The following is a 15,450-nucleotide window of genomic DNA, read 5'->3' on the forward strand; positions in this document are numbered from 1 at the left end:
ACCACAAGATGATTTGGTTTTATCAACTTAGTTGAAAATGTAAACTGGCCACCGTCAAGAGTTTATAAAGCTGATGCTTCGAGCGTTAGCCTTTATCTTACGCTCTGACGAAGGGCTAACGCTAGACACGTCAGCTCAGATTTCTCAACAGTGGCTAGTTTACATTTATCAACTCGGTTGATAAAACCAAATTTTTGGCAAAAATTGTCGAACGTTATTTCCTCTCATCTTGAATCCATTGCCATCTGGTTCAAAGCATTCTCCAAGACTTACGAACAAGTGCATTAATTTGCTCAGCTACCAATTGAAATTTAAAATTCATAGCGCATTTTTCAAGAGAAAAGAGAGATCTTGGAAATGGCTCTTTAAAATCTCAGGGCTTTTAGCTGGTACCAAAGAAGCGCAAGCCGCCAAGCGACAAAAAAGTAACTCAAAGAATCCATTCGAAAGATCAGTTCGTTACTACAAAGCGATAGTGCTCAAGAGCTCAAGACTGAATTTTTATAATTTAATATACACCCATTACTCTTTACATTCAACTTGTTGCTCGTAACTCCTTTACATCAGCTTTAAGTTAAAAGAAGGCTAGCTATTCGTTGTCGAAGTCTTTGTTTTTGAGGTATATTCCTTAATCAATTGATAAGCTCCCGTAGCTCCGTTTCGCGTGTTGAGACATTGAGGCTTCACAAAAGCCTTTTTCCATATAGGTGAGCTTTTGCTTTGGGGTGCCTTTGGCTTCGCATAAAGATCGGCGGTGGAAAGTTTGCCTTAGGACGTTCATCTGGAATATCTTGAGCCACGTCTCTTACTGGGGTCTCTCCTGTTGGGAAAAAATTTTGAAAGCTTAATGCATGACTTTTATTCTGTTTTGAATAAATTTTGCCGGCTCAATTTTCTTTTGGACTTCAATCCCAACCCGCGAGTCTTCAAATGATCCGATATCAGATGAGCTTGTCATTCTCGCCTTAACAGTGTAAGATAGAAAATTTTTGAAAGATTAGCGACCAAAATAAGATTCAGATGCAGAGATTTAAAGAAACGGAGGCTAAGATTGAAAAAGAAAATTAAAAAATTTACGAAAATCACGCTGTGATCTAAACTACCGAGGCTCGCTGCCTATGATGAAGATAGAGAAAATCAGAGGTTGGAAATCTTCTTGAGACAGGTAAAAAGGATTGTTTTCAAAGTGACTAAAACGGCAAAATAATGTAATTTAGAATACTTGACTCGATCATCTCGTATTGTAATACAACAAAATAGCAAAAGTTGTACCCGAAAGAAACTAAAGAAATAATATTGTAGATAAGATATGTATAGCTTACAGAAGCAGACTCGGAACAGAATAACATCATAGACTGATGGAAATTCCAGGGACATTTTGCACCCACCTGGAAGGGTTACTTTGTATACGTAGTTAGCCTCTGAATTTAAGCCACTGCACAATTTGGAACCGTTTGGACAAGCTATGGAACTATTTCCCACAAAACACTGCTGGGACGGTCCGTGTCGGGCGTAATTCGATGGGGGATTCCCTCGTACGCATATTCCTACAAAAAATAAAAGCAACGCAGGGGAAAATAGAGAAATTTGATCCAGGTATATAAAACTTAACCAATAATTACTATGGCCAATCAGAACGAAGTAATGATCACTGAAAGCCAATGAGAGATCGAGCACCGTTTTCGAAAAGGCTAGGCTTATCGTTTCCAATCCCACGTCGCGAATTTCACGCTGGTGTCGGAAGTAGCTCTAACACTTTGATAGGTCTCAGCACGCTTCATGATTGAATATCACACTTAACAATTAAGAATCACGCTCGCGGTTAAGCATCACGATTCAAAATTAAACATCACGCTTCACAATTAGGCAAATATGTTTATCATTTAGCAAACATGGAGCGCCGGCATTGACGAGTCACGAAATCGTTACTTCTCCAACAAGAAAATCATCAGATATTTTTCCTGTTTCCCTACCCAGTTCTCTGACTCCAAAATACTCCCAGCCGTTTTCTCTTGCCTTCCTGGCGCACTTGCATAGGAAATCTGGGAAGTAAGCTTCATAATTATCAACAGACTGGATCATATTTCCGACAAAGTTTGGCTTATCTGGTGCGGCTTCGTTGTGAAAGATTTCTCCCATGGCGGGAATCGCAGAGTCTTCTTTGTAACAACCTACGGGGCTGATATCTACTTCACATGAACCGTCCACTAGAAGATGATAAAGAAAGTAAATTGAAATTTTTATGAATAATAAAAGAAGCCATGATAACAGTTGCTTAATCGAAAGAGCCAACAAAGCAAAGTTTAATCAGCGAGATAAACGAACGGACAAGAATGAATACATTTTATCATTCTCGAATAAAAAGGGAGAATTGATGACAAGCGTGAGTAAGTGGTGGTAAATAATTCTTAAAAGTACTGGGGGCGAAAACTCCCTTTAATTCCTGCTTTCTTCGAGCATACCAGTACATGCGCAGATATTTGATCCCTGTAAAACACTTTCAGGTGGTAAATCATGCACGTGAAATAACCTTCAGTTTTCATTGCCGCAAAAAACGAACTGGTTCGAAAACTAATAAGCAAATTTATTGCTACATAAACTTCGGAAACGCTTCTTTTGTACACAATCAAGTAAGGAAAATTGGTCATCGAAAACGTCTTCTGGGCGCCTAAATTAGCACGCATGCATCAGTTGTAAATGAGAAGTATGCAGAAGGAACCATAGTATTCTATCTCAGCCCTTTAAACTCAGCTTCGAACAGCCCTCCTGGACCCTCTTAACCTCAGGACATTTTCCTTCATCTGTCGCGAATATTTTAGCGTGACATAAACTTAGTCTTTTTTTTTTCATGCTATTGTGATCTGTTCGAAAAGGGTTTGTTGATTTAGATGATGAGTTTTACGCCAAACAAAGTAATAGCTGTTTGTGAACCGCGCGTTCCCAGCATTTAGCTATGTCGCGTATGTGCGGAGGGGTTCCTAAGTATTAGAAAATGATGTTGCTTGCATTAAAATTTATGGCACATTTCAAGATAATTCTAGAAGGGTTCTGTTACCCTTTGGGATCCAGACCACGGTAGGTAATAAATTGGTATACGAACGCTCTGACGAAGGGCTAACGCTCGAAACATCAGCTTTTTTACCCTTTACCGTGACGGTAGCCAATTTACGTTTTCAACTCAGTTGTTAACACTAAATTACCTGCCGTATACTCTCCCACCAACGCAGCACCACAGTTTATTTAGAAACTTACCCCCTTAATAAATTGGTATACATCCTTTATGATGATGGGAAGCAAAACTGCATTGTTTTTTTGTTCTCTAAGTTCTTACCTATTCTATACACAAAGTTTTCAAAGTTTCTTCCGGCACAGAACTTGTTGTGTTGGGCACAGGGCTGGTAACACGGGTTGATACAGCCACCTTGTCGTGGGCCATCGATGTCGTAGGTCATATGGCTGTTGAGGCCACTCCAGCACTCTCCTTTGAGACAAAGACAAAAGACAATAAACGAATTTAACACAAACAGCACAAGCATAGAGAATTGTTGAGTCAAGACTACGGTTAAAAGTTTGGAAGCTGAGATTAATTCATGAGGTCAAAAGAATAATCCTTGATGAACGCATAAATCACTAGGACATGTGATTTGGCCTCTGAGGTAAGATTTCAGGGTGAGGGTTTGTCATAGATGCTTCTTGCTAACATTTTGACCGCAACCTATGCAGCTTAAGTTCGCCAACAAGCGAGAAAAAGCCAGTACCGCTGTGAATAAAACTCCAATGCAAGGTTTCTTACACTTACCGTAGAACTGCACTCCAAAGAAAGTGTGATTTGCTTTCTTCGCCGCCTCGGCACATCTACAAGCGAATTCTGGTAAATAAATATCCCAAGCTCGCCAATCGATTCTCCTTCCGCTGAAGTTATCAATGCTGGGATCCCTGTCGTTGAAAAGATAGTCTGGTAGTGGTCTAGCGAATGGTTGGTGTTTATCTCCGAAGCAGCCAACCCTTTCGAAGTTGATCTTAGGGCATGTAGCATCCACTGTGATATCAGAAAAAACAAACACAAAATAGATGAGGTGATATCAATCAAGGGCTTATCTGGGAGGTCTAAAGGAACCCATCACCCCGCCCCTCTTTGGGGTTTGATTTTCGTTTTGATTCAACAAACATAGCGCAGGTGATGAAAACGCGCAAATATGAAGAGTCTACATGGCATAAATCTTCTACTTTTTCTGCCAAACTCCAGTAGTTCCTTTTAATTTAAACCTTTTTTCTCCACCGTCTTTGCTTGAGTCTCCCGTGTGGCTCGGTCTCGGTTCATGGGTTACAACCTTCTGACTCTTGTCTTTCCAAAATATGGCCAGGAAGTAAACCTAAACTTACCAATTTGATATACCATATTGCGCCACTGTTTACCCACACAGTAACGGCTATATGGGGTGCATGTCAAGAAACTGTCCTCAATACATCCTTTCATATCTTCGCCATACTTTAAATAGTTGTTTTTTCCACTATGTCCAGCCCAACATTCTCCTAAGGACAAAAAGTAAGGATTCAGCGCATAAAAAAAACTTAAAGAGCCGGCCTCTTCCTCGACACAGAGCGCTGTATAATGACAAATGATAAACTAAAGAAATAATTAAAGGTTTGCTGTATTACATCATAAATGGAAGAAGTTCAATTTAAACCTCACCGTAAAACTGAACACCAAAAAGGTCGTATCCTTGAGCCTTAGCTTTTTCTGCACATCGACACGCAAAGCCGGGATAATACTCATTCCAGTTGTACCAATCAATCCTTCTGCCACCATAGGTTTTCTTGGCCCGTGGATCGCGCTCGTTGTAGATGTAATTAGGCAGCGCTCGATTTCTCTGTTGATTAGATTTGAAAGAAATCTTGCTTTTCATTTATTAATTCATTTGACTGAGACCTCGTGAAAACTAAACACTAAGGGATCCAATCCTCACCAGTTGAGGATTGGATTGTTTTGAAACTACACTTACAGCCAATGGTAAAATGCTTTGAACGTTGGGTGTTTTTTTCTTCCCAGGCTGTATTGGCATACTCGCCTTCCCCTTCCGACCACTTACTCAATGTTTATTTTTCAAACAAACAGTTGAATAACAGGACTCAAGCGGAGAAAGCAGGATGAAAAGTGAGAAAGGCTTCTGAATTGGCTTGGAAATTTTGAATCCAGGGACTTTGTTGGAAAAGTTAGTTTAGCAGTATTCCGCCAAATGCTTCTTCCACTGATTGCAAGCGACCAAGGTATTTGTTTTAATCATGTCAGGAAGAACAAGTGTATCACTTTGCAACTTTAATGATTTGTGGGATAAAAGTGGAAGAAGGTACGAATAAAACAAAAATGACAATACAACATTATTATTTCAAATCAACAATTTTCCTAATGAATGCTCATGTGCTTAATTTCGCACGCTTCACTTTTACTAAATTAGTACAGGTCATGTAACATTTAGTTCACATTTTTAAATCTGGCTCCGGCATTTCATAAATTCCTACGCTACAACTGAACTTTTTCCAATCGTTTATTTTGATATTTTTTTTTAAATGAAAATGAATAAGCTCTTACTCCATTATCTTTGTAACATCCTTTCGGTACAAACTGAACTTCGCAATCTGTCCGACAGATATTTCCAGCAGCAGTAAAATGGATGATACCTTGTAATATAAATAAAAGGAAACAGAAAGCATTAATTTAGAAAGGCAAAATAAAAAGAAAGGAAACGGCTGAAGGAAATAAAGATGGAAGAGACAAATTAAGGAAGTAAAAGCATTTAGGTGTTTAGTGGTGTAACTATAACTTAGGAGTTGTACGTCTCGTAAAAATTGTACTCACTGAAAAACGCCAACCACAATATCGAAGTCATTTCCAAAGATACTGAGTCCTCCTTTACCTAGAAAGGAAAATGAACAAGTGCACTCTTTCTCTGAAAAGGTTGATAGGTTATTTAATGGCGAATATATAAATTGGATCAACCTTAAAATATGAAGCCTTAACTCTGAATTTACTATTTTACAGAACTTGTGGTGTGCAAATCAGTTTAAGAACGGATTCTGCAAATGGCGATTTTGCATTTTTAGAAAGATAACTTCTCATTTGAAAGCTTACGGTATGAATTGACTAGAAATTGTCCTTTGGTCAAAAAATTAATAATATTAGACTCTTTATGAGTGTATGTGTGTTTTTAATCTTACGCTGATGAAATTATTATCCATCCTTATTTTTCGTCACTAAACAGATGGCTTTCTTTCACATTATTTTCTTAATTGTAGGGCTCCGCCTTTACTCTTGGCTCGCACGAGAATGGCTCTTTTCCAAACTGCCACACTAACACGAAAATTGTAAGCTGAGGCACAGATGATCCAGCATTATTTCATAACATCGATGAAGTTCGAATTTGGAATCAGTCAAAGTATACGATTGGTATCTAACATCTAGTTTTTCCAGAATTACGAGATAAAAGCTCTAGCCTCATTTGAACTTACCTTCTTTTTCCTCAGGAGTGACGAATATCAAGAAAGGGCGATTAAAGTTTTCCCTTACGTCTACGACATGAAAGTGAGTGATATTTATACCAAGTCATAAAAACTTTAATTTCCTCAAGTAAGATTTTTATCAGCAAAACGTTCGAAATGCGATAGGTCTCTCGAGAAGTGGAATGGCAGCGTAAAAAATGAGAGATGTAAGAGATTGTTACTTTTAATTCAAATCATCCTACGCGATAATTTCCGTTTTTTTTATTGAAAACATACAATTTCCTCTCCTTTTGTGTAAAAATGATAGCACATTTTTTAAGAGATATTGGAAGGAGTACCCTCCCCTCCCCCACTTCCCTCTATTCACACAGGCAGGCTCCATGTTGATTGTAGGAAAATCGAGAAATTGCTTACATTCATTTATCAGGGAACGTATGATGTGCCTACTGCTCTTTTCGTGCATAAGAAAGAATATTATTTGTGAACTCCCTGAAATTAAATTTCGTGATCAGCGTCAAGCAACCTCAATATTTAGTGAGCAATTACCGCACGTTAACATCAGTAGCAAACAACGATGGCGACATTTGGCTTCGCAATTTAATGGCAGACGTAAGGGTCCGATTTTTCGTGCGGAAGATCAAACATTTTCTTGAGATAAAATCATACAATGCAAACACAATCTACTGCAAGATTTACCGAAAAAATCAGTGACCATTTCAAAGAAATAGAACCTAGTTTACAACCACATTTACCAGCAACCTCTCAGAAGGTACCCCTAGAGTATAAATGGCTATTTTGGCAAATGGTAGTTCAAAGCTCAAGTCGGAAGAGAATTTTAAGAAAACCATGACCTTCAAGTTTTTGACATAGGAAAAATGTAACTTCCTTTCACAAAGTATATCTAGGCTGTGATCAATTAAATATACAGAGCTCTAAAAATTAAATTTAAGGTATGTGATGGCCACAAATAATTTTTTTTTCCTTCCCTTTGCAAGACCCAGCCATTGATTCTAGATAACGTTGTTGTTTTACTCAACACTAATTCTGATGCCTATCAGATCTTTAAATTTCCTTAGTTTTATTACAAAGCCATTACACTGATCTGTAAATAGCGACACCACTGGGCACACAACAGCTGACAGAAACGTTTAAACAAGAGGCCTACAAAAACCCATTTTCCTAGTGATTTAGAAAAAGTAGATAATCCCTTTGTTCCCCGCGTATATTGCAGCTACTCTTGCATAAGAAATCCGTATTTAACGATGAAAATGAGTTTGCTTATCATAGGGTGAAAATTATTTTTACTTCAGAATGTTTATTTTAAACATGAAATTACCGGGATGAACATCGTGACAATGGACATTTTGGTTCAAACACCTCATACTTTGCACGGTACATCCTGATGCTTAGCGACAATTCAGTATTAGATGTCATAGGTTATCCTCCGTGGGATGATGGCTTAATAAATGATAATCAAATGATTTGAATAAGACCCGAATGAAGCTATTTGAAAATTAAGATTCTTTAAAGCAGTGAATGAATTGTGTAGAACATGGTATTACTTGAGAAATTTCGAGTTCTTAGTTAGCTTTTGTATTTCTTTCTATCTATTAATGGCAAGAAGAAGACAATTTTGCAATTTTTACACATAAAACTAGATAGATTAATCTCAAGGAGTACATGCGTTGAGAGCACTCAAGAAGAAAACTTTACCTTTGAAATCTTTGGTCTTTCTTTTGAGTCTTAAAAGAGTACTATCACTGTATAGTCTTATAAAACATTTAATGATGAAAAATACACGAAATCACAAAATGATACGCACTCGATGTGGCATTTGATTGAAGATATAAGACATGCTTCCTTGAAAGAAAGTCTTTGCAATGTTTATTTAATGGATATTACTTAGCCTTCCACAAAAAATCAGAAATGGTGAAATGTGCTAGTATACCGAACTCTCGGAAAATGTGCTCGAGCATATTGGGGAAAATTATGAAAAGGAATTACATGAGAGGAGTAGGTAAAGTAAACGTTTCCACAAGCTCATGAGTTCGTCGCATCTCAGGATAAACCTCATCAGCTTACTGGATTTTCCTTAAAGGAATAGGACTCTATAAATGTTTCATATTTTGTCATCCCTCTCCAATTGTTCTCAAGTGCTATTCTTCAGAGGCACGAGGCTGTATTGAAATCTCACCCCAACCGCTAAAAATTTTGGTTTTCCCACTGCATATTGTGTAAAAAAAAAGACTACCTGAAAAAAGCCTGTGGCAGGCTCTCAAAAAGTCAGCAGACACAAACGAAAGAACGGGTCAGAGAAAATCCGCGGGGTTTTAAAGAAGGGTCCTCACTCCTTCATTTTTTTTTCCTCAGCTGCCCCGCTGTTTACGCTTGTTGCCACACACAGCCTTCCTGACCCATACATTATTCATTCACAGCCCCGCTTCCCTTTCAGCATGAACCATGCAACACTCGATTAATTTTCCTCGGGACAGATTACCTGTCAGTCTCTTTAAAACTAAGCCTAGATATGAATATGGTCTCTTTAATGACTTTTATACTCCCAAAACCTCACTTAGAACTAGTCTTTGGCTGATTAACAATTTTATAAACTCGATTGGCGTTCATTGATCGAATAAAAATTTTCCCTAATCGAATAGGAAATACTTGAAACTTGAAACTCTTAACTCCTTACTCGCGACTCCACTGAACTACACGTGTTGGAAAAGCCACATATACAGACAGGTAATCTAAAAATGGTGCAAAACCGGTAGATCAAGTTAAAATCAAGAACGAAAAATGGTGCAAACCGGTAGATCAAGTTAAAATCAAGAACGTCCTGTAAAAAACAAAACCTATTAACTAGTGATAAAATAATACGCCATTCTACAACCAAGTCAAAAGTTGTAGGTTATAGTTTGTTTGTTAGTTTTCATTTATTAGAAACCCAGTTACCATTCTTACAAACTTTGGGCGGTTTCCTCATGTCAGACTTACTATTGTAAGTAACTCGTAAAACTTCTAAGGGTTTGTTGGGACATGAAACTGAAAAACCCATGAAAACGCACGGCCTAAAGGGATAGAAATCTGTATATTTGTGCATGCTAACAGCAAGATTTTCTTGATGTTCTACCACCATGTCGTCTTTTTCTTCATAATGAAAAAAGTCAATAAAGCAATTTCCTCTTATTAACCTCGCCATAGGCTCTAGAAAGGAGCACATGTCTGAGTAACTTGACGTCACCTGATGAGAAGAGAATCACAAATTTGTCAACGTCTTCGTATTTAGGGTGAGTGGAAAGCTGCATGAACAAGTTCCATATACTAATTTACTATGCTGTAATCGTTTTACTTCCCTAACAAAAGCCACAGTGTTGAACATTTAGGAGGAAAGAGAAGTGGGGGGGGGGGGGGGGGGGGAAAGGTGGGAGGTTAGTGGGGGGTAGGGCCCAGGCTTAGGGCTAACTCGATAGAGGGAGAGGAACCACGAATCTAATATGCAAGTACTCCTTAATGTTGTCATTAGAATCGACAGCTACTGCCAATTGGCCAACATTAAGCTGAAAAGTGATTGAAAACAGCTCAATATTAAATCAGAAGCTTATGACCTAGAAGCGTCAAAATTTTTCGGTATTAAATATATGGCTATAGTCCACACTTGCCCGAGCTTCCGGATATGGGAGGTTGTTGGCTATTTGTCTAAGGAAAAGGTTAACTTCACATTACAAACTTTGACGATATGTGTACCTTGGCCAGATCAGATGCTTTACTTTCTACGACTTGGAATAACAAATTTGTCACTTAAAGCCTGGTTCCAATTGTCGCAAAAATATTTCGAGACAATCAAGACGATGATTTATAAACACTACTCAGATTATCACGTAAGACTCACACAATCGAATAGTACTCTGTTTAATGGGGCTAACGTGATCGACCCGATTGTTTGGTCGATGTGATATTCTGGCTGTCTTGAATTTTTTTTTTTTTTTTGACACTAAAAGGACAATCCTGACGATTTGCAGAATAATCAGGAAACCGGGCTTTATCAGAACGTTAGTAATAGACTAGCATACAAAACAGCTGTCAAACGTCTGCGCTTGTGTGAACGCTGTAACGATAAGGTGGCGCCTTTTCATGGAGTGTCGGAACTAAGTTGAATCAACGAGTTGCAAATGACCACACAAGCGAGTAAATCACGCTATTTTAAAAGTGTATAACCTTTTTTGATACAGCTCAAAACAGAATGGTAAACCAGCCGAATACCTGGACTTAAATAAGCTCTGACCTCCAGTTTTCTTTTTCTATACTGTTGTTTTCCTTTTACAGATTTCGATAAAAGTTTCAGAAATCTTTCGCTAATCTTGCGAGATGGCGGTTGGTTCTTATGTTTTCCTTTGAATTCTCGCGCGCGAAAATGAAGCGCGGCCGACCAAAATTGATCCCGTCGCGCATGCTCGACGTTCGACCGCTGTGTTCTAGAATACGAACGGTCTTTTATAAGTGCCTCGGCACGTGCAGCGAGGCCCGCAGGTTTTAAGCCGGCGAATGAAGCGAGCCTGTGAGGTTTGGGAGGAGTCGGGTCTGGGCCGAAATATTTCAGTTCCTTACAGAACTCTTAAAAGCTTCGCTTTGGGGAAACCTGGTGGACGCTTGGGAACCCAGAGGAAGGTCGAGTAAACATGAGAACAACTGATTTGAAACACTGCTGTCATAATACTCATCCGCGCACGTGCGACAAGAAGTGGGTTAATATTGAAGTCTTTTTGTAAGTGGTGCTCAAGTGAGACCGCCGAGATATATTTCAGGAACTAACTTACCTTTCCGTTACAGTTGTGACGCGTTCTTTTTTCCTCGGGAACATTATTTACTGGTCCTGGCTGAGTCGCCAGATAGATTGATTCTTCAAGACTTGTAAACATTTTCTCTTTCTCCCATTTTTGCAAAAGCGGGAAATATTTCACGTGGAGGAATATGTCGATATCTGTATCCCAGGGAATTAGATCGCTATTGCGTAGCATTCCAATAAGACTCCCTGCAGCTAAAGTGTAAATAATATTGTGTTTCTTGGCTGCAATAGTCCAGGCACGAAGAAGATGGCACAAATTGTCTCGCCTTGAGTTATCAGAACAATCTGAGTCCCCGTATGCTTCCCATGTTGCATTGCCTTTGCAAGATATGAACCCGGGCCTTGTAATCTCTACATTCTGAACTCCAATACTTCTTTCCTCTTCAACTGATGCGGGCGTGGTCGGTCTATAAGCATTTGTGAAAATGTGGTTTGCAATCTCTGCATTAGTTTCATTTATCATTATATATGAGTTAGTTTCATTGTCAGATACGTTTCTCTTTCGAAACAACTGTTTAAAGACATAGGAATCAGCCACTTCTAGCCGGAAAATGTAAAAGAGGCTTAAAATTCCAACCGCGACAAACGTTGAGAAGAAGTAACATTTCCAAGTCTGAAGAGCACTGAAGGCTGTCATCAGCGGGATGCTGTCAATCTTCAGTTCACTCAGAATTTCAGTAGTGATGATTACAGTGCTCCAATTTGAGGACGGTGAAAGTCTCTATTTGAAGGTTTCTAAGTTAAAAAAGAAAACACACTATAATTTTTAAAAATGGCTTCAGATGTAAGTAAATTGCCATCCCATATGTTCATCTTCATGCACTCAGTGTTAACATTTCACGTCACATCATTTGACCCCTAAGAGTGACTGGCATCTAGTTTCTCCTTACAATACCGACCCTGATGTACATATTAAGGTGACATGAATAAAGGAAATGATCAAGAACTAAAGAAGCACTTGATTTTTAAACAAATTCTCCTTGTCAGCACCTCGGGAAATGCATACAACAGTAAAGAGAAAATGCATGCTGATGTGAGGGTGTAAAGGGTTAATGTAACCCAATCCGTTCCCTGTGTGTTGCGAAGGGAGAACGTCTAATTTTAAGGCTTGGCTGAACATCCTTATTTTTTTTTCGCAATTTGAGCCTAAAAAAAATTCTTAACATGTTCTCAAAGTTGTGAGGTATAGTATTGAAATAAATTGATTCGGACGTGACCAGACTGTGTTCGACTACAAACTGGGTCGTTCTTCAGCTTATCGTGCAATAAGAAAACCGCATCGTTAATGTTAAAAAAAGGCCCCAAAGTAGTTGAGTTTATTGTCTTGTTAGACCACAGTTTTACAATTCTTTTACCTTCAAACTTTTCACACAATAAAAAGAGCAAAATGAAGATGTTCTTTACTGACTCTCAGCCAAGATGTGTTCTTAAGTTGTTAAAATTTTGGTTAATCTCAGCCTGAACGCCCTTTCGAACGGTTAACCTGGTAGTGGCGTTGCATCTCGGATTTGCATAGCGTTATCAAATTCTCTCATCCTTCCATGTGTGTTGACATGAAAAAATTCCTCGCTTGCTTACAGCTGATATATTGTCCGGCCAAAAAAAAGCAAAATTTAATCGAAATTTTTGACTAAATATTTTTTATATCTTGGGAAAAAATTTTCTTTCTTAGCAATTGATATTCTTCAATGCATTCCATGATTTGCAAGGGTGTTTGAAACTTTGAATTCATAAATCTTAAGTTAGAAGCCCTTGTGCTGCTAAACCATGGCGCTTCTCTCGAACGAAGAACTGCTTATCGCAGGTCAGCGGCGCAGCCAGCCTTAGGCCCATGGGCCTGCAGTTTTTTTTCCACTTTCTTTACTTTTGTAATATGACTTTTGTAAATGTTGAAACAAATATTGAATTTCCTTAGGCTACAGAATTACGACAAGTCGAACAGCTGGCTACGCCCTTGCAGGTTGCAAGTCACTTCATATTTAATCACAACTCGATATAAGGGTGATGTCACGCAACACCATTTTCTTTTGAAAAGAACGAGGTATTGTAATTCACAAAACTTTCTCGTAACCACCTTTCTCTGTTTTTTCCTATTAGCGATGAAATTATAAGTATATGAAAACCGTTTCCCAAATCACGTTATAAATCGCAAAATGATCGATGAAGTTAAAATCTAACGCTATTGTATCTACGATACGAAAGCAACTCGGCGGGTAATTAATTTAGAATTTTGAAATACAAATACATATGGTGATTAAACAGCATACTAATTAAGACTTTTGTTAGCTTGATTCGAGGCGATGGTAATTCCAATATCGGTGGATCCGGACCTGAGAGCTATTTTACCGACAAGAGAGAAGTGGTAGTTTGTCCTCTCGAGGCACGAAGTGAAACGAACGTGATTCTTCAATAAAGCAAAACGAACCTGGGTTGGAGCAAGAGTACAATACAAGGCCGCTTTTGAAGGAAGTATATCTAGTGACTCGTTTGGCTCGGCAGCGGACAAAAGAACGAGTAATATTGAATATACGTGTCAGTTAGAGGCTCGTTTGGCTTGGTAGTGGATATAAGAACGAGTAATATTGAATATACGCGTAAGCTAGTGGCTCGTTTGGCTCGGCAGTAGATAAAAGAACGAGGAATAATCTATATGCATAAAGTCTCAGTTCTATGCATTTAGTGGCTCGTTCGGCTCGGTACTGGATGAAAGAAAGAGGAGTAATGAAAATGCAAGTTGAGTATTACGTTTATCTATTCACTGGATCATTTGGCTCAGCATTGTTAACAAAGAAGTAAACGAGCCAAACGAGCCGACTCGTTTGGTGGATGATTTAAAGTGGCCTTGTATTCTGTAGGTTAACCCCTGGGTCTCAAAGGATTCCCAATATTCACTGTCTTATGATGTAATATTTTAGATCACTGACACGGAGCATTGAACGCATGGTTGAGTAATTCCCATGTCGTATCTCTTGGACAAAGTGACATTAATCCACCGGAAACGGGTGAGCATTGAATATATGGGATCGAACTGAAGCGTCTGACAGAAACTTACCTTTCATTCTTGGCCACGAAAGGGAAGTATGATGGTCAAACTCATTGTTTCCTTAAGCCATATCTGAGTGGACCTCTTCCTATAACCAGATTTCTGCCTCGTGGCCACTGGTCTGCCGTTAACCTCAGAATTACGTGGGTGGCTACAAAGCAATTTTTCGTGTTCACACTGCGTGACATAGGCTTTGGTAACATATTCCTTTTAGTCTGTGCATATAATCAAATAATAACAACAACCACTGGTGATGTACAAACAAAAATTTCGACTGAAATAAAACTCAAACCATATTAGGGAATAAAGTTGCGCAACAGAATCTTATAGCTGTTTAAATGATTTTGAGTTCGAGTAAAATATTTAACTAATCGATCTTCGTCGATCGCGCCGACTATCTTGACGAGTTTTTGGCTCTTGCCATCATTATACCCCGTTGTTGTTATGCAGTTTACTTTTAAATATTTATAGCTCTTTGTTTCGAAGTCGAAACGCGTTGGATCCCTAAAAAAGCGAAAGTTATTTCTCCTAACTTCTGCACAACAGATGTTTCCTCACAGGATCCTCAAGTCACCCGTGATTTCAGGTGTGCCTCAAGGAACAGTACTCGGCCCAATCCTATTCATTATTTATATAAATGATATTTCGGCAAACATTGCATCAACCGTGAAAATCTACGCTGATGATACTAAAATCTATCGCAAGATCATGGAGCCTGATAAGGATATACCAGCCTTACAGCTGGACTTGAACAAATTAAGCGATTGGGCTAACAAGTGGCAGTTGCGCTTTAATCCTGAAAAATGTGAAGTTATGCGTGTAACGCACAGTAGAGACAGATCCAAGCCTAGTTATTCCCTTGGTACGCAACTAAAATCTGTCGACAGTGCCAAGGACCTAGGGGTCACAATAAACTACGATCTATCTTGGGGTAAACACGTTTCCTACATAGTAAACAAGGCGAACAAAGTGTTGGGTATAATTAGGCGATCACTTGGAAACGATAATCGCTATGCGTTTTCCTGCCTCTTTAAGTCGTTAGTAAGACCTATACTCGAATACGCTG

The 15,450-nt window shown here is 38.8% G+C and overlaps 2 protein-coding genes and 1 long non-coding RNA gene across 3 annotated transcripts; 1 reads left to right on the forward strand and 2 right to left on the reverse strand.

Annotated features, from left to right (window-relative positions):
- Nucleotides 1-487: 487 nt before the first annotated feature.
- LOC113684738 (uncharacterized) lies at nucleotides 488-6,602 on the reverse strand. The gene is made up of 10 exons (XM_027202130.2): nucleotides 6,508-6,602; nucleotides 5,858-5,915; nucleotides 5,591-5,679; nucleotides 4,694-4,871; nucleotides 4,384-4,533; nucleotides 3,800-4,039; nucleotides 3,332-3,481; nucleotides 1,974-2,207; nucleotides 1,389-1,547; nucleotides 488-820 (listed from the first exon to the last, which is right to left on the reverse strand). The coding sequence occupies exons 2-10, from the start codon at nucleotides 5,886-5,888 to the stop codon at nucleotides 684-686; spliced, it is 1,368 nt and encodes a 455-aa protein (XP_027057931.2). The 5' UTR covers nucleotides 5,889-5,915; nucleotides 6,508-6,602; the 3' UTR covers nucleotides 488-683.
- A 2,810-nt stretch (nucleotides 6,603-9,412) lies between these two features.
- Nucleotides 9,413-14,782, reverse strand: LOC113684741 (uncharacterized). Its single transcript, XM_027202132.2, has 3 exons — nucleotides 14,394-14,782; nucleotides 11,313-12,076; nucleotides 9,413-9,739 (listed from the first exon to the last, which is right to left on the reverse strand). The coding sequence occupies exons 2-3, from the start codon at nucleotides 11,976-11,978 to the stop codon at nucleotides 9,428-9,430; spliced, it is 978 nt and encodes a 325-aa protein (XP_027057933.2). The 5' UTR covers nucleotides 11,979-12,076; nucleotides 14,394-14,782; the 3' UTR covers nucleotides 9,413-9,427.
- On the forward strand, nucleotides 13,341-14,693 carry LOC149038495 (uncharacterized). Its single transcript, XR_016180637.1, has 2 exons — nucleotides 13,341-13,382; nucleotides 13,628-14,693. It is a non-coding gene; the product is annotated as an uncharacterized LOC149038495 (long non-coding RNA).
- Nucleotides 14,783-15,450: the final 668 nt, after the last annotated feature.

Source organism: Pocillopora damicornis, chromosome 10, assembly GCF_964200805.1.
Source record: "Pocillopora damicornis chromosome 10, jaPocDami1.2, whole genome shotgun sequence".
NCBI lineage: Eukaryota > Metazoa > Cnidaria > Anthozoa > Scleractinia > Pocilloporidae > Pocillopora > Pocillopora damicornis.